The 27,769-nt window shown below is 36.9% G+C and overlaps 1 protein-coding gene across 2 annotated transcripts in view; it reads right to left on the bottom strand.

Annotated features, from left to right (window-relative positions):
• Positions 1–27,769, bottom strand: part of LOC127945089 (microphthalmia-associated transcription factor) — a 47,924-nt gene that overhangs the window by 11,407 nt on the left and 8,748 nt on the right. For both annotated transcript variants that reach the window (XM_052541661.1, XM_052541662.1), the window contains exon 2: positions 13,416–13,659. In XM_052541661.1, the coding sequence (XP_052397621.1) occupies positions 13,416–13,659 (244 nt within the window). The remainder of the gene's footprint in view (positions 1–13,415; positions 13,660–27,769) is intronic.

Raw genomic sequence — 27,769 nt, 5'->3', positions numbered from 1 at the left:
GATTTGCCTGTTGAATAATTAACACAAGACACACCAAACACAACTGAACTTGCGCCTTGTATAAATATGCCTTTATGCGTTTATGCAGAAATTTTAAGGTCAGTGTGAGGTTGAAACAGTGGAGTCTTTCTGCAGCTCCAGAGTGACTCCAGCAGCTAACATCTGCACCTCCATTCAGCCCAATGCACAGTTATTCAGATCTCAGCACCGTAAACCAAATAAACCTGATGAAACCCACAAGTGATCTTTGACAGCCGAATGCCATTTATATTCCCCGCTCTTCTCTGAGGAATGATAAAGTACACATGACTCAACAGAATAACACTGCTCTCTGAAAACAGCATCCAGTGTACTTTGCTAATACAAATTTACGTTCTGATTTTTTCACAGGTGCTTTACTTGAATATTTTCAATTGTGTGTTGTATTGTTTTGGAACAACATAAGGGTGAATAAATGATGAGCTTGCATTTTTTGAGTGAACTTTCCCTTTAAGTATGTCATTTATTTTCCCTATGTTTCTAAAACTGTATCTAAGTAGCAGAACATCTTATAGATTTAGAGGTTGACTTTTTAGACTTGGGACAGCAAGCAACCAACTAGCAACCAGCAAAAACACACTAGCAACCACCTAGCAACTCTGAGAACCAATGAAAACCATTCAGAACAACGTAGCAATGTGGCACTGAGTTTGTAATGTTAAAAATCTAGTAGTTTAAATAGCTGCTTAAATAAAAAAAATGCATGATCTCTAAGAAACAGAGAATTTGCAATAAAAATGTATAAATACATGAATTAAATAAAATCTAAAGAATTCTGGTCACTCTTTATTTTAAGGACCAGTTGTAAATATTAACTAACTGTTAACTATGATTTGTGCCTCAATAAACTCCAAATCAGTATATCAGAATGATTTCTGAAGGATCATGTGACACTGAAGAATTCAGTAATGATGCTGAAAATACATCTATGCACTGTGCTATATATGCATACATCTGAAAGGCATCCATAAACAATCATGAGACTTTATAAATAACTCGTTTAAATGGCTGAGCCAATGCAACTCAACAAATTCTTTCCATTAACCACAGTGTTACTGAACGCTCATAAAACTCATTTACATTGTACATACAAAGAAAGGGTTTGGACACTGAATGTAAATCAGTCTTTTAACAAAGAAAAATTATGTTATCATTTATTTACTACAAAAGTAGTTGATATGGGTGTCTAATGATTGATGTCAAGTGGCACATTTTGATATGCTATATTTTATTGTTCACAAATGATTTTTTTTTTTCAGTTGTTTTTGGTGCTTTATCGTCTTAGCAACAGCCCCATTTACTTTTAATGTACAGTAAAAACATCTCAGATATTCTGCTAAAACCTCTGCTAAACTAATGTGAGGTTAAGTAAGGTATGACATCAGGACAGTGAGTGATGTACAGTATCTTCTCTTTGTGCAAAATATATTCAAGTCAATCTCATAAAATTCAACATTGGATTATGTGCCCACTAAAGTCCCAAATCTAAAGTTGAATAACAAACTTTCCTGCATGCTGTTGAAAGTTTCTAAAACATTTTGTTAAAGCACACGCTCAAGCAATTCAGAGGGCAAAAGGCAACTAACAAAGATTGGCCTTCTTCTTCTCATCATTGCTCGACTTGTGTGCCTTGTCTTTGCCTCCGGCTAGATACTGTCACAAGAACATCCTTCTCAATGCTGAGGCAGCAAGAATGAGACACATTGTCTGGGGTTTAGAAGATTTACCAGTGCAGTCCTGATCTATCAAACAGCTGCATGCATATGAAAATGTTTCTTCTGAACATGGACAAAACTCTTGTTGATTCGCTTGTGTGCTCTAGGGGTTCATACTAGTGGTCGAAGGATATTTGTTTTCCAAGTGGCCAAAATCTGATAAAACACAAACTTACACTAGCAGTCAAAAGTGGATGGGAACATAGTATGTTGTTCTAGAACTTGGATATACCTTTCAGCATTGATGGTGCCTTTCCAGATGTGTAAGCTGCCCATGCCACACACACTCATGCAACCCCATACCATCAGAGATGCAGGCTTCTGAACTGAGCACTAATAACAACTTGGGTTGTCCTTGTCTTCTTTAGTCCGGATGACATGATGTCCCAGTTTTCCAAAAAGAACTTCAAATTTTGATTCGTCTGACCACAGAACAGTTTTCCACTTTGTCACAGTCCATTTTAAATGAGCCTTGGCCCAGAGAAAACGCCTGCGCATCTGGATCATGTTTAGATATGGCTTCTTTTTTGACCTATAGAGCTTTAGCCGGCAACAGCAAATGGCACGGTGGATTGTGTTCACAACAATGTTTTCTGGAAGTATTCCTGAGCCCATGTTTTGATTTACATTACAGTATCATTCCTGTATGTGATGCAGTGTCGTCTAAGGGCCCGAAGATCACAGGCATCCAGTATGGTTTTCCGGCCTTGACCCTTATGCCCAGAGATTTTTATGATCTTTGGATGATATTATGCACTGTAAAGTCCTTTCTGATATTGCGCCACTATTTTTCGCCACAGCATTGGGGGAATTGGTGATCCTCTGCCCATCTTGACTTCTGAGAGACACTGACACTCTGAGAGGCTCTTTTTATACCCAATCATGTTACCAATTGACCTAATAAATTGCAAATTGGTCCTCCAGTGGTTCCTTATATGTACATTGAACTTTTCCGGCCTCTTATTGCTACCTGTCCCAACTTTTTTGGAATATGTAACTCTCATGAAATCCAAAATGAGCCAATATTTGGCATGCCATTTAAAAATGTCTCACTTTCAACATTTGATATGTTATCTATATTCTATTGTGAATAAAATATAAGTTTATGAGATTTGTAAATTATTCTATTCCTTTTTTTACTCACAATTTGTACAGTGTCCCAACTTCTTTGGAATCGAGTTTGTATATAAATACTGTTCAGTTTCTTGCACAGACTGATATTTTTGTGTCTTTTACACATCAATGTATCGTCACGAGCCACAGGGTTAAATTTGGTTTTGTTTGTGTATGTTTTTTTCACTCTCAAAGCCGTGATTCCCATTCACTTCCATTATATGACTAACAGACTGCAATGGTTTGTGTTAAAAATCTTTGTTTGTGTTCTACTAAAAAAAGTTAACTACATCTTGAATGCCCTAGGGGTAAGCAGATAAACACAAATTTGTAATATTTGGGTGAACCATCCGTTTAAGAAAGAATATTCTGTCGCTGTTTACTCACCCTCATGTCATTCCAAAACCATATAACTTCTTTAAACATAAAAAACAAAGGAAAATATTTAGCAGAATGTTGAGGCTGATCCTATCCATACACTGCAAGTGAATAGAGAATGAAGTTATTTGGAACCAAAAATAAAGTTTTCTAAATTACATACTAAAGTTTTGTATGAAGACTAATATATATATATATAAAATTGTTGTTAATTTTTCATTGTTTTGTTGTAGTTTTTCTTTAAAATATTGTGTATAGTAAATGGTGAAACTGATCCCTCAGCTAAAATCCTACATCCCACTTTTCCAGCTTATTTCCCTCTTCCCAGCATTAAATATTCACTGGAATGAAACGAGCAGTCCTAATTACAGGCATTCTTTGCTGAATTAGCGTTTGGTGTGTGCTAAGACTGTTCTTGCCTTTGTCTCACTCCCAAACCTGATCCTTTACTTATTTCTGAAAAGATCAAAGGTCACTTGGCTAATTAGGGGCCAATCAGTCTTTAGGCAAACTCATCTGAGCTTAATGTTTTCAATTTTCAAGTCCAGCGGCTCTGCCTGGTACACCTTAGCTAATTTTGCATCGCTTTGGGAAGGGGGCGACTAAGCTAGCCAGAGACAGATAGTCTCAAAGCTTTCTTTTTCTGCTTTCTTTTGATCGCTTGCTCAGTTCTATTCTCATAAAAAAAGCTTTCATGCCCTCTTGTATAACAGGAACTTGTAAAACTTCAAAGCTGTCATTTATAGTTTTCAGTGGGAAACAACTGAATCAATCAGATCAAAGGTATTTTCTCAGTTTAAAGTGGTTTCAAACATTTATTCACAATCAGCTGCACTTTTTTCTCATACTTTATTTCTAAATATTTTTACTATTTTCCACTAAGTCTCTACTCACTCTTTCTACACTTATTTTATTATATATTTCTAAGCTCCTACTTATTTTTTTGGATATGACTTTTTGATATGATAGTTTTTGAATTTGCTGCTGCTGAATTACAGTTTTTTTTATTCGCTTTGGTACTATTTTCACAAATAAGGTGTACATTTTCAAAACTCAAAAATCCAAACTGATCAGACTTGTAACACAGATAGTCATTCTTTCAAAACCTGATCTCATGCTTTAATTCAGTTGCACATGTTTTCATTACATATAATCATTGTTTCAAACACAAGATTATTGTAAAATGTAATGAGAACATTTGGTTTAATCACCGAAACACAACAGTATGATCTTCTTTCAGTTTAGTACTTTTAACATTCAGTTCATCCAACAGCAAACAATGCAAGATACTGGTTTCAAATCAGCCTTAGAAGTGCTGAAATTAATATCCTACAGTACTATAAAAGACAGATTACACAGTTTTCACATTAGGCAATAGACTTATATACCAATATATTTAATACATTACCTCTACAATACAGTAATTTGGGTGAATTTGTTTTTATTTTTCAGATATAATTGTAACATAGGTATACTTTCTATAATGGAATTCAACTAAATGAGAAGAAAACATAACATTTAGTAGACACATTACATTAATTTGGCTCAAGCCTGTCTTGAGCATTTGGCCATAGATTCTCATCCACATCACAATGAATGTTATCATTGTTCAAGCACCTTGGAAAAAACCTTTTGGCGTGGTGAAATCCATGCTTGACATTGGTCTACACTGATGTCATTACATGCATCATCCATGGCCTGAAGGAGGGTAGCACGCTCAAGGGGTTGGCGATCATAGACCTTCCACCTCCATGCTGAAATAATGTTGAGGAAGGGAGAGTATGGAGACAGGTAGAGGGGTCATGAATCGGGGATGGGCCTGAAACCATGCTTGAACTACCTCTGAATGGTGGAACCTGACATTGTCCCACACAATTACATAAGTGACCCCTTCACCTTGACAGGCAGGCTCAATTTCATTGAGAAACTCAATAAGATGTGCAGCATTATAGGAGCCAAGTAATGGCCTACATCCTACAACACCATCTTCAGAGATAGCTGCTCACATGGAGATGTTTCCGGTTCTGACTCCCTCTCTCTGATGACCAACCCTTTGACGGGCCCCATGCCCACCTCTCTGACCTCTCTGTTGGGGTCCACCTCTCTGATGGATCCCTTGTCCACAAGCTCTTTCTATTCCTTGCTGTCTATCCTGCTCCATGTTGAAAGAAATTGCCAGTGTTTACACACCCACTTTTATATAGTGACCAATTGTGGTTACCACTATGTGAAATCAATTAGCAATAAGTATTCATCATGTGTGGTTACACATAATTTATATGTTTGTACAAACATACATTTTTATTTCTGTAGTTCTCAAAATCCATATACTGTATATTGCTGACAAACCCATTTAAAATCTATAGGTTTACCAAACGGTTCTGTGATTAACCATTAAGATCAGTTGGATTAAATAATAGACAAATGTATTAAACTGAAAGAGATGAGATACAAATCAAAAGTTTGATAGTAAGAGATTTATAAAAGGTGGTTACTGTGAATGAAACATTTATAAAGATGAAACACTTATTTTGTGTAGTGAAAAGGATACTTTGTGGTTTTGTGTATTGTACTAACACAATCGAAAATATGCTGAAATGTTTGAAGAAAGTGCACTTTTGATGATCTGTTGTGATATTAGTACTATGAGTTGTGAAAATGTACACCTTGCTTGTGAAAATAGTACCAAAGCGAATAAAAAAAACTGTATTGTTGGTTTTTGCTGTAGTTGTAGATCATTGCTGCTGCTGCAAGCAAGTGCAGGAACTTGCTACTGACAATGCATACGGTGATACGGTGCCATGAGTATTTAAGACATACTGCTGCTGCACAAATAGCATATAAAATAACCCCATAGCAGATTTATACAGGTGGAGCTGGGGAAGGGGGAGAGTTTCAGAGAAACTGAAAGTGCTGCAGGAATCTCTAATCAATCTCATATAAATGCAAGGTAGCAAGCTTATTGGCTGCATATGGAGCATAAAGTCGTTTAACTCTTTGAATATCATCAGTTACGTTAACAACACGTCAGCCTGCGCCATCTAAAGTCGCACGTTTGAACTATATATAAGTTTCTACTTAGTCTTTCTACACTCTTCTAAATATTATTTTTAGAATATTTCAATGTTTCTACTAATATTTTCTATACTTTTTTTGTAAATATGTTGTTATACTTCTGCGTTTCTACTAATTTTTCTGCACTTTTCTACATTCTTTAACTATATTTCTAAGTTTTCTATTTTTTTTTTACACTTTTCTTAATACTTTTACTATATAAGTCCCTTGTCATTTTGTCTTACACTTTTCTCATTATTTGAGCCTTTATTTTTATCTGCTGTATTTGAGTATAAGATGTCCATCTTTTATTAAATATCTTTTAAATGTTTTGATATAGCATTCTTACTTGACCGAAACCTGCCATGAATTGACTCTGATACATATTTCTGTTGTTGAAATCAAATAAAATGTAATGTGGATAAAATATAAACTAGAGTTTTCATGATTAGGGGCAAAAATACAAACTAAACTGGCAAAGGAATTTGACCCTTTAATCTCTTAAACTGTCTCCTCTACTCATTTATGAATGAACAGAAATCAAAAGGGAACCATTTTTCAGAGACTTTTGGCTACGAATTATGCATTCACATACTTTTATAAGTACAGTGATACTTAAATACACATTTAACTCTATTTCTTTCTAGTATGTTTTGTATATAATGTTGCTAAAACCAAACCACTGTGTTTGTTTGTGGTAAGATGAAATCTGAGCATGTGTTTGGATTGAATTCAGTGTGTTTTAATAGTTGACAGCCGTTCAGTGGTTTGAATGACCAGCACATCTTCAGCTTAGCATAAGTAACGACTGAATGAACAGAAATACTACGTTAAGATTATGGAGTACACGCCATGCCATTTTATCCTTTGATATGAGCCACTCAAAATCAGATGCTAAACTTTGAGATGTTTTTAAACAAGACTAAGGGATTTCACAAGGTTTCAGTGTTTCAACTGTCTGTATGCCTTTAAATATATATCCTTTTATTAAACATGTCTATTCCGCCACATCGTTCAGTTAATGTACACTGAAATTTAGAAATTAGTCTTTTTAAAGTACAGTGCACATTTCTTTCATTTTCATTCACGATATAGTATTTGGATCAGACTGGTTGTACAGAAGCATGCTGGGTGGTCTAGATTTGTGTTATCAGCTTCTGTTGACAAGGCAGCGTCACGCATAAATATAGTACATTTCACACGCCTTGCATGAGATTCAAAATATGGGAACATTAATTGCTTCATAAATATCTCTAAGGTGTTTCAACACTATATGAACAAAATAGAAACACTGCAAAAAAACTGAGTACAGAATCATTTTTCTCTTCAAGAAAATGTCTGATTTTTCATCTCAACATGTAAAAGAAACCAACAACACAGAAGTGGAAAAATATATAATAATTAAACTGGTAATATAAGTGAATGTAAAACTAGGTTTCATATATAAAATGAATTAATAGTAAAAAAAAAAAAAAAAAAAAAAAAAAAAACAATATACACTGATTTGGAAAAATATGTAATGATTAAACTGATAATATTAGAAGTGCTTCTAAAATTAAAAACAACTCAAAAAACATAATAGTTTGAAAAACAGCATTGAACATGAACATTTTATAATAATTAAACAAAAAAAAAATTAACCAAACATAAAAATCATAAATCATAAAAGAAAGTACAAATAAAAAACAAAAAAAAACAAACGAGAGCATGTTAGCTAGCTAAGACGTTAACATAGGTAAAAGCCAAACACTTAATCTAGACAAATCCTAAAAATATGTGTCATAGTCATGCAATATCACTTTTATCGATGCATTTTCCAACAATCACTTATACAGCATTATTCTCATGCCTATCAAAGACAGCTGGCAATTACTTTTCCCCGAAAAAATGACCAAATGTAACATAACGGCTCTTACCGAGTGACATTAGCACCCCGAGTCCTTTGGGATGCGGCAGATTTAGTTGTAATTATCACAGTCTGTGCACAATAGCACAGAAATCAGTAACAGTCTATAGTTCCACAGACTAACAAGGAATCAAAGCTATGAAAAGATTGTGAATGTAGCTGAGCAAATAGGATTAAAGATGGCTAATTCCAAGAGGCTGGAGCACAGCATGCATTAAAGAGGAATTCTCTGGGGAAAGATAATCCCCATATGCGTTTTAACACACTTCACTGTCCCCTGCCCACCCCGCTCCCTCTCTCCCTCACAGGCAGTATCATAATCAGACACGCTTCAGCTGATAAAGACTCAAGTTCAAGTTGAACTGAGTGAAGAACAAATGCATTATATACTAATGCTGGCACAGCTAAAGCATGGGAAGTTGAGGAGAATGTCAGCATGGAAAACATGGTCAACATGAGGCTTTGCTGTGAAATCCAGTTCAATTATTTGATTTCACACGCTGTTACAAACCAATGTGTGTCAGAATTCATAGCAAAGTGCAAGTATTTGTTGCATTCTCAGTGTCGCCACAAGGCATTATAGCGAGAATTAGCATAAACAGTTTGTTCATGACTGTTCAGAGACTTGATCATAACATAATAAAAGGCACCTTCCTAGTAGAGACCTGCACTATATTGCGGGACCCAATGCAACAGAGTGCAACGCAGGACAACACTTGATTAGCGGGTACAGACTTATATGTGCGGGATGCGGGAAAATAATTAGGGTGATTGAGTGTGTTTGACACCCTAAGCCCGGTTCATTTGACTAGTGTGATCGCTCCGTGCCACCCTTGGGCGGGCTATATTTAGTAGACCCTGGTTCGGTTGGAAGAGGTGGGCCAGAGCACAGTTATATATCGATCTGTTAGTGTGAGGGCTAACCGCACCAGAGTGTGGAGCATAACAATATATTGTGTGAGGGCCATGTGCCACCTCGTTCCATACAACTCAAAATAATAAACCACAAAGTTAAAAAAAAATAACAATGCACTCCACTGTCCTGAGCAAGAGCGCTTCTCTTCTGTCTTCATGTGCTATCAGAAATGTCCTATTTCCCACTTATGAAGTCGTGATTACGAGCTGCATTCTTTTGTGGTTTGTGTATGTTGATGATAGCCTAAATAATTTGATCGGAAGCATCCCTTCCTGTGACTTATGGTTGCCTGTATGTGCATTCAGAGCAAGTGAGCAATGGACTTTAATAATAATAAAAAACTGCGTTAATGTGCGATAAAATAATTGTTGGCGTCATTCAATTAATGAGTTAACGTGATAATAACGTGTTAACTTGCCCAGCCCTAATATATATATATATAACATAACAAGACTTAATACATCCAAATTGTATAAATATGTAATCTACTTCACTTTACTGCATTTAGCTAAGAAGCCACTTCTATTGGTCTTCAATTGGTCACATGACTTCAATTATATGAATTCAAAAGGCAGAGTTAACCAAACTTGAACTTTGGAAAATTTGGATGAGCTTGCATTTCTTTTCTTCTGCATTCACATCATGCGTATTAATGGAAGTCAATTAAAAAAAGGGTAGCATGACCAGCCCTTTAAACAAGACAATGCACCTGGCCAACCATTCGCCAGTTTCTATTGCGAATTTGCCACAGTTTCATGCTTTTAGAACCATTTTATTTATAAAGGGAAACAGTATTATTTGACCATTTGTTTTGAGCAGTAACCATCCAATTATGGATGAAAAATCCATTCAATTTATTTTGATTAATAAGATCTTGATTTTAGCCACGTTTAACTTAATTTGCCCAATTTTGTGATTCAGATTCAGTCTGATTTACAAGATCTTGATTGACATTTAATTTTATTATGAAAAATTTAGGAATATTTCAAGTATAACTGGGCTATACGGGTCATGTTGTATGTTTTTGATTCACTAAAAATCACATATTTCAGTTATAATGTTGGGCAATTTTAGTGCACAATATAGGGCAGTATTATAATCAGATCAATCAGATCTTTCTAAACTTTTCATTTAAAAAATGCCTCATAAGAGTAATTTATTTTGAAAATTGGGCAGCACTGGCCAAGTTGCATGTTTTTGATTCATACACGAGTCATACGTACCTAACGTTAGTACGTTAGAATCTTACCGTATAAGTCACATCAGTACAAAAATATGTCATGATAAGGAAAAACACATACATAAGTCACACTGGACTATAAGTTGCATTTATTTAGAACCAAGAACCAAGAGAAACTATTACCGTCTACAGCCGCGAGAGGGCGCTCTGTTTTCAGTGTAGACTACAGGAGCACAGAGCAGCATAGAGCGCCCTCTCGCGGCTGTAGACGGTAATGTTTTCTCTTGGTTCATGTCAAATTAATTTTGTTAAATAAGTTGCACCTGACTATAAGTCGCAGGACCAGCCAAACTTTGAAAAAAGGTGCGACTTATAGTCCGGAAAATAGAGTACTTCCATGATGGCTACACGTCACAGGATAACACATTTTAATAATGCACGCCTATGTTCTACATTGGCTGGTCGCGAACAACTTGACCCCACCTACAAACATGCCATTCTATTAACGACTGCTTCTCTAATCTCAGGGAGTTCAACAGGGGATTCACCAAAAGCTAAAAGCTTGCTGTTGAATGATGGATCAGTATATATATATTTTTAATAGACCGTTCAAAATACAGAACTAGTGCTGAACGATTAATTGCATTTTTTGATAATATCGCAATATGAAAAAAACAAAAAAATGTATCGCAGTGGCTGCAATTATGCTTGGTCACATGATACGCGAGAGTAAAGAGATGTGTTCGACTGGACTTGAAGATCGATCGGTGTATGACATCAAAGTACAGCAAGAGCAAGCATAAAGAGAGTAGCCTAATAAAGGGTGCGCGAGGGCCATCAGCACAAAAAGAAACTAAATTAAACCGTAAACAAAAAAGGCAGGTGCTGGTTATTAAAAGGCTAAATTCAGAAAATATGATGAGGCATATCTTACTCTCGGCTTCACTCACTGTGTCTTTAACAGATGCTAAAATTGTCGCGTCACACCGCAACAGCTCTACTGTACTCTGGATGCGACAAAGCGACCGTTGTAAATCATTTTAACTTTGTGTCAGTACATCATAAATAGAGCAAGGCATCAGTTTTGTTTTGTCGAGTCGCTCCACGCTGCATCCAGTGTAGACAGTGTCACGGGTTCTGCTGTATTTGGCTGCTCATGTCCGCTATAGACACAGTGTTTAATGTCGTTGGTGAGGAGGGAAACCTGTGTGTCCTATGCATTAGCTGACTTAGCTAATACTAACAATTATTCTCTCTATGCTATTTTCAATGTTTCAAGTGATGCAGGTGATTTTTCCCTGTAAGTTTTTTTTTACATTAAAAAAGCATTATTCATAATGTTAAGTGAAGTTATTTGGCGCAGACAGTTAACATTGTTTAAAAAGTGCAGTCCACATGATTACATGTTTATTAAAGTGACTTTGAATTACCAAAAGTAGTGTGGTAAAGCAACAGATTTGTTTTTATATTTCTGCAATTTGTATATTAATGTTTACACTAGGCTTATTTGTCAGTGCTTTATGTTGCCATAATTATTACTTGCTTTCAAGGTTGGAAGTTCAACAAATTAGTCAATACAATCCTGTGATTGTAGTTGTTTAATAAAAATGTCATTCATATCAATTCATCCATCACCTAATTTCACTTTTGCTATTTTAACGACGGAAAAGTGGTCTGTGCACTGGGGCGCATTTTTGGAATGGGTTGTCCCTATTCTCTTAATGAGTAATGGGCGTAACATTCACTACACCAATCAGAGTGTCATCTCCCATTCCCTTTAAGAGCGAGATGCGCTCGTGCCATGGCGGATCGCTATTTACATGATGGAATTTGTTGGCGGAAAAGCTGAACGCTTCTCAAGTGAAGAAACCGATCTGCTCATGCGCAAAGTTAAAGTGCTAGCAGATCATCTATGGGACAAGCAGGAATCCACCAAAGCTTCCAGAGCTGAAGAAGGCGTGGGATGAAGTAGAATTTCATTCATCATTATAAGTATTGAATTGCAAATAGGTAGCCTAATTCTAATACACGCAATGACTATTCATCATTAAATTTTTATATTTATGTTGGCACATAATGTAGCCTACACAATAATATTCTTTTACACTGTAATCCTTTTGTTTTTAATATTTGGCATGGCATCCCTGTGTGTAATAAGCAAAGTCAACGCACACTGTGGACCTACCAAGAGGCGCATTTTCTACCACCACGCTCTTTAAATAAAAAAAATATTGCGCCATTGACTTTAGACTTTAGACCAGGTTTGAGTTGGTTTATGTCACAGTCTATTTTCAGCTCCAGCAATGCGCATGAACACACCTCTATTTTTAGGTTGAACAAATGGGCACGAATGCATTTGCTAATTAAACGGCATGGCACTGGACGGGAAAATGTGAATGGCGCCGGACTGAAACTAGCAAACACATTTGCGCTGCGCCTTGCGTCGCATTGCGCCGGGTGTATGATAGGGCCCTTAATCTTTGAACTACTTTGAAACTAATCTTTTGAGTATCGCTGGAAAATAAGGTGATATTAAATGCATATTTTAAGAAAACTAAAGATTTTTTGATCTTGCATGCATGTAATCCAATTGTAGGAGGCTCTCAAAACAATATTAGGAACCGAAAAAATGGCATAATAGGACCACTATAAAATGCTCTGGTAAAAACCTTCTGTTGACTAGTACTTAACTCAGTTTGTGGAAGAGATACGTCTTTTTTTTTACCACCTGTGTTTTTAAGGTGGTTGTCACTATATTACGAAAAAATTTTTTTATAATTTCAGATGTTAACATTTTTTCAGTTAACAAAATGTAATTGAGAAAAATGTTTATCTTTTCAATCCAAAAAACCTGTTGCAAAATTTTTCTGGCATTTGCCGTTTTTTTTTTTTTTTTCAGTTTATTTATCCAGCTGTATGCTGTTTTTTCATTGCATCACAGTCAACGCAGACTTTTAATTCACTTTAAAACTTCATATTCTCAGTTGCCATTTGAGATATTCATGCCAATATTCTTAGAAACTGAAGCACCTATAACATGAAGACAACATGCAGCAAATGGAAAAAGTGCTATCAATAAATCCTAAGGAGATGTTAATGATTGGCCTGCGTTACCTTCAGCACTTCCATGGGCACCTGGGTGGCACTGGGCAGGCCGGCGGGGACGCTGACGTTGATGGCGGGGCTCTGGGTGATGGAGGGCTGTGTGTACGCTGAGCTCTGCTGTCTCTGCTGCTCTCGTCTCTCCTGCTCTTGGAGCTGCTCGCGCATCAGCTGCTGGCGGAGCAGGATACGAGAGGTCATGGCCGACGAACCCAGCGGGGGCTTAGAGGAGCCATGCTGCTGCTCAGATGGATTACTGCAGTCAGACAGAGACGCAGAGAAAGAGAGAGAGTTTACACAGGGAAGAAAGTGGGGCTCTGTAGAGGTGTTTGGTGTTGGATAATTTAATTATTTTGAGATCCTGGTAGTGGTTCATTTGGAAGCATAATGAGTTTGACCAGAGGGATAAGAATTTTTACCTATTAGACGATATTATTAATGAAGAAAATCCCACAGATTACACTGAAAATGGCCAGTAATCAATCACCTAGCAAACACTTTATGACACCATCTTAGCAACTGCACAGCAACACAACAAAAATAGGACACATCAGCAATCACATAGCAATGTTCTACCAGTGTGAAATAAACACTAGAACATACTTTTAAAAAGAGCACTTAATGTAATGTTTTCAGACACTTAATTGGATGAAAATGTATTATAGTGTACTAAATTCATATTAAATGCAATTAGTGGAACTTTACCTACTTAAGTGCATCTTTATATACAATTTCATAATTACATTTATTGTACTTTTAATGTACTGCTGAATGTATTGACAAGGAGTCATATGATGCGATTAAAATTTTTCCTTTCTCTTTGGAGTGTTACAAGCTCTTGGTGCATGTGAAGTTGCAAAGACTGAAGTCTCCAATCCAAAGAAAATAAAATTAAGATTTGTCCACGCCCTCCTAAAACGCCTTGTTTAAACACACATTACCGTTTTGCATAACATCGCCCAAATGTTCCCGCAAAGAAAGAAGGCGTAACTTTTATTCTCACTGTAGCTCTGTGCTCAAAGGCTGTTCTTTAAAATGGGGCTGTTTCAACTTTGCAAGGACAGTCTGGTGCTTCTGACTCACAGACTGTAAGTACATTTTTTTATATTTAAAGAATTTGCCACTGATGATTCAAACACAATTTTTAAGCAGTGTAGAGTAGTGCTTGTTGTTTGTTGTTCCTCCGATCACAAATGCAGACATGGTTTTATGTTTACGTGGCGTGAATGCAATGGCCAATCAGAGGTGTCCCGATGTGTCATCGCTAAAATGCCGGTGCTTCCTTCACTCGCTCACTGACTGAATAGCCTACCTCTTTCTGGCGAATTCTCTCGTCAGAAATAACAAAGTGCAGATGTGTGTACGAATCTATAATTAAGATATTGATTTCACAGTGTTAACAGTTTCAGTGATTTTAATGGGAGTTTCTGAGAGACTGTCAGTGAAAATGATCTTTAATAATGTAAATGTTATTTGCTCTCTTTCTGAACAATGAAAGATTAGTAGCAATATTTATTTCACATTAACTTTCAATGTTAAATTCACATAGAGTCAGTCATATTAAAAATATGTTATGGCATGACACCTATATCTTTTACTTAAGTAAACAGACAGGGTTTTATAATAAATTACATAAATTGGCTGATGAAATATATACATTTATACACACACACATACATTACATACATTTTATCTATATATCTAAATAAAAATAGGCTCAGTATATATGACCCAAAGTAACTAGTAACTAGCTACTTGAGTAGATTTTTTATCCGATACTCTTTTACTCTTACTCAAGTAACTATTCAAGACTAGTACTTTTAATTTTACTTGAGTAAATATTTCTAGAAGTACTTTTACTTTTATTTGAGTACAGTTTTTGGGTACTCTACCCACCTCTGTGTATTTGAGTCCTCGATTCCCATTGCACATTCATACAGACAGTATTTGAGATGTTACTTTAATGTGCTGTGTGAACAGGTCATTTTGAGACTCACACCTGTATATGCTTAAATTCGGTTGTCAATCCCAAAAACTGACAGTGTGAACGTAGCATTACTTTGCAAGTACAGTATTTTCACAAATGTATTTCTGAGATTTGAAGTTTGCTACAAGTGCACATTCAATAAAATTAAGCACAATTATGTTTAGCAAGGTTAGCAATGAACCATGGCATCCTAGATTCATGGCAAGCCATTTTGCATTGGCGAAAATGATTGATGTTTTCTTCAGATTTTTTCTTTTTACTTTTATTTTTTGCCTTTTATCCATGGTAGAGAGTACATCAATTGGTGGAGAAAAGAGGAGGAAATGGAAATAGGAAATGACGCAAAGTGGCTTCAAATTTGTGACACAGGTCAACATGTTGGAGTAAGCATGCTAACCGCTAACTGCTCCAAAAAGGTTTTTTTATTTTTATTTTACAGGTTTTTTGCCTGTCCGTGTTAATACACAGTGTGTAGCTGATGTGTGTAATCACAGAACTGCGCTGGACCTTGCTGATGCTGATTCAATATGAAGAATCATAACCATGATTCAAGCTACTAATCTCTGCCTTATATGACTCTCCTTCTCTCTAGAAAAGCTAATCTGAAACTCCCAAATAATGCAACAAAACCGGGCTTCCTCTACATCAGCTGATGTTCTGAGTTTTGCGGCTGTTTATGTTTTCTTTCTCCTACAGTTTTCCTCCCACTGTTTCGCCATCCGTTTCTTCTAAAGAACCGCAAATATCCCAGTTCCAGCTGACAAACACAGAGGAACTTACACAATGCTCCCTCACGCACTTTCAGTTCTCTTCATCATTCAATAGAGGAACTGCTCACTCCAAACGCCACACGTTTTTTCTGACGAGTAACTCAGATGATATGCCGGTGCAGAAGCTGTCGACATGAGGCCCTCTCTATCCACTGATCCTTTTGATGCGCCCTCCCTGTCGAGCAGCAAGCCAATCCAGCTGTGCAGTAATCGCTCTAATTAGCCTGTCTGGGCCTGTCAAACACTAGTCTACAGCACTTGCTTAGCATTGTGGTTTAAACATGTGTAATTTCATTGTCTTACAACTTTACATTTCTGTTTTTGACATTCATATTTAGAGGCCAATGTTCATCAGAGCTACAACTCAAATAGCACCAACAATTTTCCAAATGTTATATAGTTAGCTAGCTAACAATCTATCTATCTAGCAAGCTAGAAAATTATGATATTATATATTAATATATTTAAAAATAAATAATAATTTATTTATTTTTTCTTATCATTACTACTACTACTAAATAAAAACAAGAAATACTACTATTGTAATATTTCACAGTAAATTTAAAAAGCATTTCATGTCAATTGATTATATTATATTTTTAATTAACAGCCCTTAAAGCTTCTCTTTTGTTGATAAAATACATACTTTTAAGTACTCATTACAAGTATGGTAAGATGGTTGAATCATATTGATTTCCCCAATGCATGTAAAGCATCCCAAACTCAAAATGCAAACACTGGTGGATAATGATCTGCTCATGTGTAATTTCACTCTGAAAAACACAGCGCATATATTTATTTAATTAAATCATAGCTTTTGCAATTTGATAAGGCAAGCCACGTTTATTTATATAGCACATTTCATACACAATGTTAATTTAAAGTGCTTTACATAAAATGAATTAAATAATCATGAAATAATCATAATAAATCACAATAATAAAACAAAAAACAAAAACTTAAAAAAAAACTAAAATTGATTTAAAATGAATTAAAACAGTTTATACATAAAATACAGTGCAATCAGTTCGGATGTAGCACAGTGTTAATTCACTAAATGCACATCGGTTTTAAGTCTGGATTTAAATGTGGATAATGTTTGAGCACATCTGATCTCTTCTGGAAGCTGTTTTTGAGATGATAGTATGCTGATTTAGTTACTGCTTTGACATGACTACTGAAACCAAGGTCTGACTCCAGAATCACACCAAGATTCCTGACTTGATTTTTAGTTGTTTGACCCCTAGAGTCAAGCTATGCATTAACCTTGAACACTTCATCTTTGTTTCCAAATGCAATGACTTCAGTATTCTCTTTGTTTTACTGAAGAAAGTTTTTGCTCATTCAACTGTTTATTTCATCAATACATTGACAGAGGGAGTCAATGGAGCTGTAGTCATTTCGAGATAAGGCTATGTAAATATGGGTGTCATCTGCATAGCTGTGGTAGGCAATTTGGTTCTTTCTCATTATTTGACTTAGTGGGAGTATATACAGGCTAAACAAGAGTGGTGCAAGCATTGAGCCTTGTGGGACCCTGCATTTCATGGACATCCACTAAGTCCAAGAAAGCCCGACCCAGTTTTCCAGTTGCTCTAGAAGTATGTTAAGATCAACCAATTCAAAAGCAGAACTGAAATCTAGTAGTACCAGCACAGATATTTTGCCAGAATCAGAATTTAAGTGAATATTAATTATTATATTTATGAGTGCTGTCTCATTGCTGTGATGCGGTCAGAAACCAAATGATAATTGCACTAGGCCATAATCACGATTTCTATTTTATTTCAATTAAACGTTTAGCACTAGGTCTATGGTGCTGGGTCAGGATAGATGTCTACTAAACTATGGGATATAATGCTGACATTTTCCAACTCTTTTTGGAAAATGGAAAATTTTCTGTCAAGACATATTTTCAATGATTTGATCAACATCAGTTTACACATCGCTTCGATTCCATTTGAGTCAAATTACATATGGCGTGCACCCTGACAAAAGTCATTAAAATCTTTACACAATCAAACTTATGAAACAGTTGCAAAAATTGGGGAGGAATAAAAAGAAGAAAGGAGAGAAAGATAAATGCAGGAACATTGATTCTGGGTAAGCAGTGTGTAACGCGTGTTTGATGCATCATAGTTCCTCAGTTTAAAAACTGATCATGGCTCGTCTGGCATGAATGAATCATGACTACTAAATCAAAGCATTCAATGAGTGATTCACACAGGACTAAAACCACTTCACGGCACTTTTAACAAACTTTACTGATGGGGCTTTAGTATTCAGTGACAGTATCTGTTTCTTTGAATATTATAAAAGTCCCCGTTTGCTTTGCTAAAGCCAAATTCATGAAACATACAGTACATTAACCAATCATTTATCATGTTACTAAAGTTTGAAATTATCAAACCATTTTTTTGCAATCTCTTCAATAGATCCTTTACACTGTGGCCTGTGTGACAAATAACATGTACATGATTTGTCTGTGATTTGTCACCAGTTTTAAACCCCTTTAACTTTTTGCTCACATAAATGGTAAGTGTAACAGATTAATATTACATTTAATAGTTTCTCAATGAATATTTGGTGTAAAAACTTTGTCCACAGTCCACAGCATATATGAATAATTGGTAACACTTTAGTTTTTATGGACCAATTCTCGCAATTAACTAGTTGCTTATTATCATGCATATTACCAGCATACAGGCTGAATACTAATACAAATGCTGGGTTGTTTAAACCCAACTTTGGGGTTAAAAATTTAATTAAAAAAATATAACCCAACGGTTGGGTAAGTCCATATTTGACCCAAAGATGGGTTTAAAACAACTCAGCATTTTTTGAGTATATTTATGCCTTATTCTGCATGACCAAATTTTAGATCCCCCCAATCCAACCCTATAACCTGTTAACCCGACCGAACAGGCCGGTCTGGGACATGGGGGAGTTCAAGAATCATGTCTTGTTTGTCTCGTGCATGTCGGCTAGTCTCAGCCAGAGAAGGCGCTCCTGAACCACCATAGTGGACATCGCATTGCCCAGAGAACAAAAAGTGAACCTTTGTCGCTCATAGCCCGAGTTCTTTGAGAACTTCTAGGTTGTGACTACCCTTGTGCAGGTCTTTCAGTGCCTTGGCCTGATGAACCTGCAACAACGGCATGGTATTTAGAGCAGAGTCAGCTTCTCTGTAGGCCGCCAAAGACCCAGTGAGCTCATTATTTACCTCCGGGAATAAAGGCACCGGAGTGGGGCCCTGAGAACCAGTGCGAGCCACTTCGAGAAACCAATCGTCCAGCCTCGAGGGTTCGGGGTGCCGTGGAGGTTTCCACTGGAGCCTGACGCTCTCGGCGGCCCGGGAAAACACAGTCATTATTTCCGGATCTGAATCTGGCAACACTGGCCACCAAGATCATCCTCTCCAGAAAAGTCTGGCTCACCCTCCGATGCAGCGATCGTCAGAGGGAGCACCGAAAGATACAAGTAGTACCCCCTTGAAGGATCCAGCCTGTTCTCTCGGTGGCTCTAGTGCGTGCGAAGTGCCGGCAGAAGGAGGAGCCCTCAGAGGGGAATTCCTCACTGTCACCATAAAACCAGACTGGAAGCTGCCTCCAGGGGGAACCCTAGATCTTGGCAGCGGCACAGGCGAATCCGATTTTCATGCACATCTCATCAGTAAAGATGCTCCTGTAATTAGAAGTATTACCTCCAGCACGTGTGTTCAGATCAGGGTTGCCAGGTTTTCACAACAAATCCTTCCCTGTTGCTTCTCAAAACTAATCGCGATTCCAGGAGGTTCCCAGATAAAAAAAAATTGCTTCCCGGGGTTAAAATAGACAGTGTTTTTTGGCATGGTCTTGTAAAAAATTCGCATTTTAGGGGCTAAATATCACGTTATTGGTATTGGGGTTGCTTCAAACAGCGGACATGAAAAACTACTGCAGACTTGGCAACACTGGTTCAGGTGGAGCGGGAGTTACTACACAAGAGCCAAAGTTTACCGACAACTAACACAAAGTCGCTTTCAAAATCGACAAAGAATTGCCATCGATTTTAAAATCGATTTTGTGTAGATTGTCAGTGAATTACGGCTCTGTGTAGTAAATGCCAACCAGTGTTGCCAAGTCTGTGGTTGTTTTTCATGTCCGCAGGTTGAAGCGACAATACCAATAACGTGATATTTAGACCCTAAAATGCAAATTTTACCAAGGCAACCATGCCATAAAACTTGCATTTTAACCCCGGAAAGCAATTTTTTATCGGGGAACCTCCTGGAAACGCGATTTTGGACTAGTTTCGAGAAGCAACTGGGCAGGATTTGTTGTGAAAACCTGGAAACCATAATCTGAACGCACGTGCTGGAGATATACTTCTAATTACAGGAGCATCTTTACTGATGAGATGTGCATGGAAATCGTGTTATATTTTTTGCACAGCCCTAAACCCCGCCCCTTTGCAGGAAACAAAATGTTGTCTGCAACTCCATCCATGAAAGCCACCTCAACATGCTTAATGCCCAGACATGAGAGGCAGCGATCATGGCATCACCCGGTGCCAGCTAAAAACCGCATCCAGAATGCTCTTTTAGAACTGCTCTTTTAGTGTGCTGAAGCGCAAAGGGGAGATGGCCTCCTGCAACACAAACAGCCTGATGTGTGCAATCCTCTTGTCATGGGAAGAACCACCGCCTTTTTTGGGGGAAAGTTTTTTGCAAAATTTTTGTGAGTAAATGCAAATATTATTGAGGGTACATACAAGTTTTGTGATTAAAAGCAAAGTATCAACTGCAAACTTTCTGAGGGAATGTAAACATTTTGTGAGAGAATGCAAAGTTTCTTAGAAGAAAGAACTTCAAGAGCACAACATTTTGTAAGCAAATGCATCATTAATAGCGGAAATTTAAGATTTATATATATATATATATATATATATATATATATATATATATATATATATATATATATATATATATATATATATATATATACACAAGCTAAATTTGTGAGAGGAACTCAAGCCAATTTTTAAAGGCCATGTTGCAGGTTAAACACCACTTTCGATTAATGGGTACATAAATCACTCAAGATATGTATATAATTTTTAAAATGTCTCAAAAATGGTCTTAAAGACCTATTTTTTAAGTTTTTGGTATTAACGGTTTTTTTACGCAACTCGGTGATGACGTCATGTTGGGGAGAAGTCGAGGAAAGGTAGCCTCAGTCTAGTATGATGCAGCGTTCCAGGCAACCCGTAACCCGTGTTTTTCCAACCTTAAACCCATGAAAGTACACTGGAATGGCAATCAAATCCGTGACTTCCCACCCGTGAATTTGTGTCTCATACTAGATTGATGCACTCCGAGTTCCGAGGTCACACAGCACGCGAAACAACGATGACAGCCCCTACGAATAATACTGCCTGCTGATGCAGTGTTTATGCAAGAAGTACTCGTTGAAAAAACGATTTTAGCTCAATGCAACGTTGCAATAAAATAAATAATCTAGTTACAATTACTTGCACTCAGAAAGTTTGGCGTAACTTGCCTGGAACGGTACAAAGTCGTTAGTAGTGGTATGAAATAGTGATTACGAGCTCAAAAACCTGCCTGGAACGCAGCATCAGAACTATAGCGAATGACAGGGATGAGGAAGAGGTGGCGAGAGCAAATATGTATGATGGCCCGCAGCGGTGTAATTTCGATCGAGCCAGTCGTGAGAGGGCAAATGAGGAATTGCCAAGAACTGATGTCCGTCGAAGCCTATAATGCATGGTCCGAGGAGAATTAGTGGAGAGTTGGTATCATTTAGCATCGCAGCAATGAGCACTGGAGCTAGTTACGAGCAGCAGTGCACAATAACGACACACACAAACACACACACACACACATATATATAATTTTATTTATTTATTACTGTCATTGAATAGCACAGAGTGGAAAATCAATGTTTTCTTTATATCTAGTGGCCGTGATCATGACGTTAGTTCAGAGAAGTACCGGTAACCTTTGTCATAGTGTCGTAGAACTGGTAAATTTTGTCTTTGTCATCTAGAAATAAAAGGCATCATGCTAGCTATATGGACGTTTCTAAGCGTTTATCTCGTCCTCCGGTGAAAATGTTGTTGCAAACGTAGCCGTGTGTCTGTCGCTGTGTTTGACAGGAGCTTGAGTGGGTGCCGTCCCATGTAAACTGCGTTAGAAAGCTTGTGCTGCAGGGAAGTGAGTGCGTTTGGGTCGCTGTTGGTCGCTATCTCACTATCTATCTGTCTGTATCTATCTATATACTGTATCTAGTCTATCTATCTATCTATATATATATGTATTTATCTTTATCTATAATCTGCGTTCTGCGCTATCTGAATACTCTCGTCTCTCTAGTCACTCTCAATGCTCTCAAGGCGGCTTTGGTAAATTCTCTCCCCAACAGTGTTGCCAACTTAGTGACTTTGTCGCTAGATTTAGCGACTTTTCAGACCCCCATAGCGACTTTTTTCCAAAAAAGCGACTAGCGACAAATCTAGCGACTTTTTTGACAGACCTTATTTAGTCTCTGAAACTCTACGGCACTGCCGCACGAGCTCTCTCTCTCTCTCTCTCTCTCTCTCTCTCTTCTCTCTCCCAGCGTGCACACACGCCTCTCTCTGCATCTACTATGTTCAGCGAGCAAAGAGGAGCAGCACTTTCAGTTAAAGGGGGGGTGAAATGCTATTTCATGCATACTGAGTTTTTTACACTGTTAAAGGGTTGGATTCCCATGCTAAACATGGACAAAGTTTCAAAAATTAAGTTGTACGTTTGAAGGAGTATTTTTGTTCCCAAAATACTCCTTCCGGTTTGTCACAAGTTTCGGAAAGTTTTTTTTGAGTATGGCTCTGTGTGACGTTAGATGGAGCGGAATTTCCTTATATGGATCCTGAGGCACTTCTGCCGGAAGAGCGCGCGCTCCCGTATAGCGAGGCTGAGCAGCACAGACATTTCACTGATCAGAGCGAGAGCGTCGCGAAAAGTCACAAAAGAAGTGTGTTTTTGGTTGCCAGGGCAAGACAACCCTGCACAGATTACCAAAAAAAAACAGCATTAAGGGACCAGTGGATGGAGTTTATTTTTACAGAGCATCAACGGAGTTGTGCAAGTGTTTTTGTTTGTTCCCTGCATTTCGAAGATGCTTGTTCACAAGGCCCAGTTTGACGATGGATTTGTGTATCGTTTATTTCTTAAGGATGATGCAATCCCAAGGAAAAAGGGTCACGATCATGTGTTGGAACCGTAGGCGATGAGTAAAACTGCTTAAACTATCTCTGCCTCCTTGTTAGTGCGTCCCCTCCCATGCCAGAGACCCGGGTTCGAGCCCCGCTCGGAGCGAGTCGTTGCTGCTGCTGCTTTCGTTCAGTTTCAGCCTCTGGATCTGATTCTGGATCATAAATAAACGGCTGAATCTGACTGTTAGCCATGGTTTGTTTTGGATGATGGGTTTTCCCTCACGGTAATGTCACAGCTTCCACATGCTCTCAACGCAAAAGCCTATTCGCGCTCGTGATTCTTTAGCTCCGCCCACACGTCACGCCTCCAGCGGCTCGTGTTTTTCCGGGAAAAATCGGTATAGACTATCTTTCTCTTATGAATATAATAAAACTAAAGACTTTTTGGATTTATGAAGGATGCAGTACTACTCTATATGTACTCAAGATTAACAGGATATTGAGTGAAAACGAGCATTTCACACCCCCTTTAAAAAAATATATTCTGTTGCTTCTATCTCTATTTTACATACAAGTATAGCTGAAATCACAGTACAATCATTATCTTAATCTTATGTGTATGTGATTTCATTAGACAATGTCATGAATAGGATTTTGCTGGTTATGTAGTCTTAATGGACCGCGTTTCAGTCATTATAATATTAATTCCGTTGTCGGACAACAGAAACATTAAAATATAATAATAAAAAACTTTTAATGAGAATTTTAGCTGCCTTAAAATGCAGTACATGAGCACAGAAAGGGCAAGATAATATGACGCACTTACGTCATGAATATGCTAATTAGCATATGACACCATCTAACGACATTTAGCGACTTTTCAGGCAGGGTTTAGCTACTTTCCATTGAAAGAAGTTGGCAACACTGCTCCCCAACGTGACATGATGCAATGCATTGTGGAGGAAAGGAGACCGCTGTAAGATAGTACCTATTTTTTCGTATTATATTCCGTTTTGTGATACCCAACAACATAAAATCGATGAATAACAGTTTAAATGTTTATTACCAACAAGCAAATTGCACATATTCGTTAAAAATTAACCTTGCAACATGGCCTTTAAGGAAAGAGAAAAAGTTTTGCAGGAGAAAATATAAGAGTGTTGCTATGAAATGCAAGGATTCTAGGGAGAAGGCTAAAGTTTTGTGAGCAACTGCAGCGTTTCACTAAGAATATGTTTGTTTTTTTTTTCAGTAGAATGCAAAGTTCATCAAGGGAACACAAAACATTTATGAGAGAGTGCAAAAGTTTTGTAAGCAAATGCAAACTTCATAATGCAAAAATGTTGTGAGTGAAAGCAAAGTTTGTCAGGAAAACAAAACTTATAACAAAAATACAACATTTTGCAGCTAAATGCAATATTTTTAGCATTTTCAAGAGTTTTTTTGAGTGAATCAAAAATGTCTCAAAGTAACACAAAACATTTGCGAGACAGCTCGTTTTTTTAGATTAGCTTAGATTCAACTTAATTGTCATTATGCAGAATACAAGTACAGAGCTATTGAAATGCAGTGAAAAATTTTTTTGGGATCTCTGCAGCTCCAACAGGAGTTAGCTGAAGTCGAAAGGATGAGCTAAAACTATGTTGGAACATCGATTGTTGATGTCCAGTAACGACTGTTTACTGTAGCTGTAGTTCACATAACTGAACTGAGCGAACGCGAAGGATAAAACAGGTCAATTAACACTATTTCCTGAAATCTGGTAAGATGCAAAGCCTTGCGATGTGTCCACAATCAGTCAGGAAATTTTGAGATTAAATAAAAAATAATGCAAAACCTTTGCAAGGGTACAACATTTTACAAACATTTTACAACAAGGTTAATATTTTGGGGGAACGAAAATCTTTTCCAAGAGAACACAAATGTGTTGCAAGGCAAATATGTTAAACACCAAGAACAAAATTTTGCAAGTGAACTCAAAGTTTAAAATCAAACAAGAAGAAAATAAAAAGTAATTTTACTTCTCATCTCATAATTTGTCACCATGCCTCCTTAGCGGCACCATGGAAACATAGCATGATATAAAGTTACTCATACCATCATTTACCATTTCCTTTATATAGGGATTTAGTTTTTAATACAGATAAGTTTTCAATATTTAGATACAGTATAATGAAATCTATGGATTCTGAGCCATAACCGAATATTATTTAAAGAAATATATATTTTTAATAATTATTCATTATTTTATTAAATAATGTAAAATAAGCACGACTTTTTCATTTAACTCAACCATTTAAATGACACTGAATTTAGAAAATACAAGCTAAGGAAATAACCACTCTTTTACTGAAAGTAACACAATAGAATTGTACAGAAAATATATTGAGTATCAATATATTATTTTTATTCAGTTCTTTGCAACTGAATCAGATGTAACAGTTGTTGTTAGTTTAATTAATTTTACAAACAATGTATAGTCAACTATTATTATCACAGCATCTGAGCACAGCATAGCAGGCAGCAGATCAGTGAACTAGAAGGTAGTGTCATTTCACCAGCGCTGCCCAGTACAGATGTACAACACCATGTTACAGCAGGTGTAACATGGTGGAGCAGTGATTTTTTTCTCTTTCGGCCAGAAAAAGAATGAAATGAAAACCACACAATGTTCATGTCCCTTTAACCAAGAGCTTCTAAACTAAACGCCAGCTCTACTTCTACACAACAGTTCTTATCATAACAAGCAAATCTCTGCCGCTCAAATGGCCACTCTTAGCACATTTTCTACTGTCATTATAAAAAGAATGTGTGTGTGTTTCAATGCTCGGGGTAATTTTCCATTTTGGTGTGTGTGTGGCATAAGTAGATGTGTGTATGTGTTTGTCAGGAAAAACAATGAATACACAGTCCTTTGTGGCCACACCCCCAGACCGGACACTGCAGTAGCCAATCAGAGAGCTCCGTCAGAAGGAGGCTGACCTCCTCCACTCACCTCAGCTCAGAGCACTGCCATGTACTTAGAGCACTACATACTGCTCATTCAAGACCAGTCCTATGATTGCATATGAAAACAATACATCAAAAAAATTGATTTAAGTACTGCAGCAGAAACATTGCATTCAGGGAAAGTCAAGAAATTATGTTCTCAACTGCTGAATACTAAACGATAAAGCAAAACTAATGCTGATATATATATATAAAATCACCATCAAGGGACCCTCACACTGATTCTGTCCTTAAGATGTTTATAGTCGTGGAAAGACAATAACACACCCAAACAAACACGCCGTCCCTCCCAAACATACTCAAACTCAACAGACACGAGCCAGCATCACTTTTCCACAGGTACTCACAAGCGGCTGCAGCGAAAAGCGCAGGGTCTTTGCACACGGACGCCCAGAGCTTCCATCTTTATTCGGTGTGCTGAAGGTGCACTGTGCGCCCTTGGACAGCTCTGAGAGTCACGCTGCCCCGGCAGCGCTGGGAGCGTGTCAAAACGGGAGGCACCAGCAGCCAATCCGTACACAGAGGACATGCAGGGAGAAACGCACACACACACACACACACGAGCCCACAGCACACCTCATGAAAGAACATCTCATGAAAACGGTCAAGACTATGTCCAGACCAGTAGGACATTGCATTTTCCTGTACATTTTTCCTCTAAATAATCATTGCCATAATGGAAAAATATATTTTAATGCAAAAAATATTTAAGATGTCTTATATTTTATTAAATTAATATGATTTAAATGATAAAACATGTATCCATCATTCTACTGTAATTCATTAATATTACTGTAAGACAGTCTTTTAAATGATAAAATATTTATACACTTTGGTTGTATTTGTTTTATTTTTGACTTGAATAAAATCTAAATTATAACAAATAATTATAGAAAATATTTATAAGCATTACATATATTAAATAATTTCTACTGTAATGCATTAATATTTCGAGAATACATTCATGTGTGCTATTTTATGTATTATTTCATATATTTACTGCCATTCATTTTTATTTATTTTATTGTATTGTGTGTTAAAGGACTTGATTTCTTATTTAATACGAGAATATCAGGAGAATCACCTTTGAAAATAATAGATAAAAAATGAATAAAATTGAACTGTCATTAAAATAAACTTCACAGTTGCATTTTTTTACTTTGCATATTATCATTGATTTTTATTGCATTTTTTTTTACTGTATTACATGTGTATATGTAATGTTTTGATTTGTGGCGAATTTTAAAATATTACCTTTGAAAATAACCGGAAATATAATGTTACGTATATAAAAGAATACACTCAGCTTATTTTATGCAATGCATAAATGTATTCAATGTGTGTATATTTTGGTTTTGGGGTCAAATATGGACAAAAATTGACATGTTTTCATGACATTCATTAGT

The sequence above is a fragment of the Carassius gibelio genome, chromosome A23 (assembly GCF_023724105.1).
Source record: "Carassius gibelio isolate Cgi1373 ecotype wild population from Czech Republic chromosome A23, carGib1.2-hapl.c, whole genome shotgun sequence".
Lineage (NCBI taxonomy): Eukaryota > Metazoa > Chordata > Actinopteri > Cypriniformes > Cyprinidae > Carassius > Carassius gibelio.
This window is presented reverse-complemented; position numbering and strand designations above follow the sequence as displayed.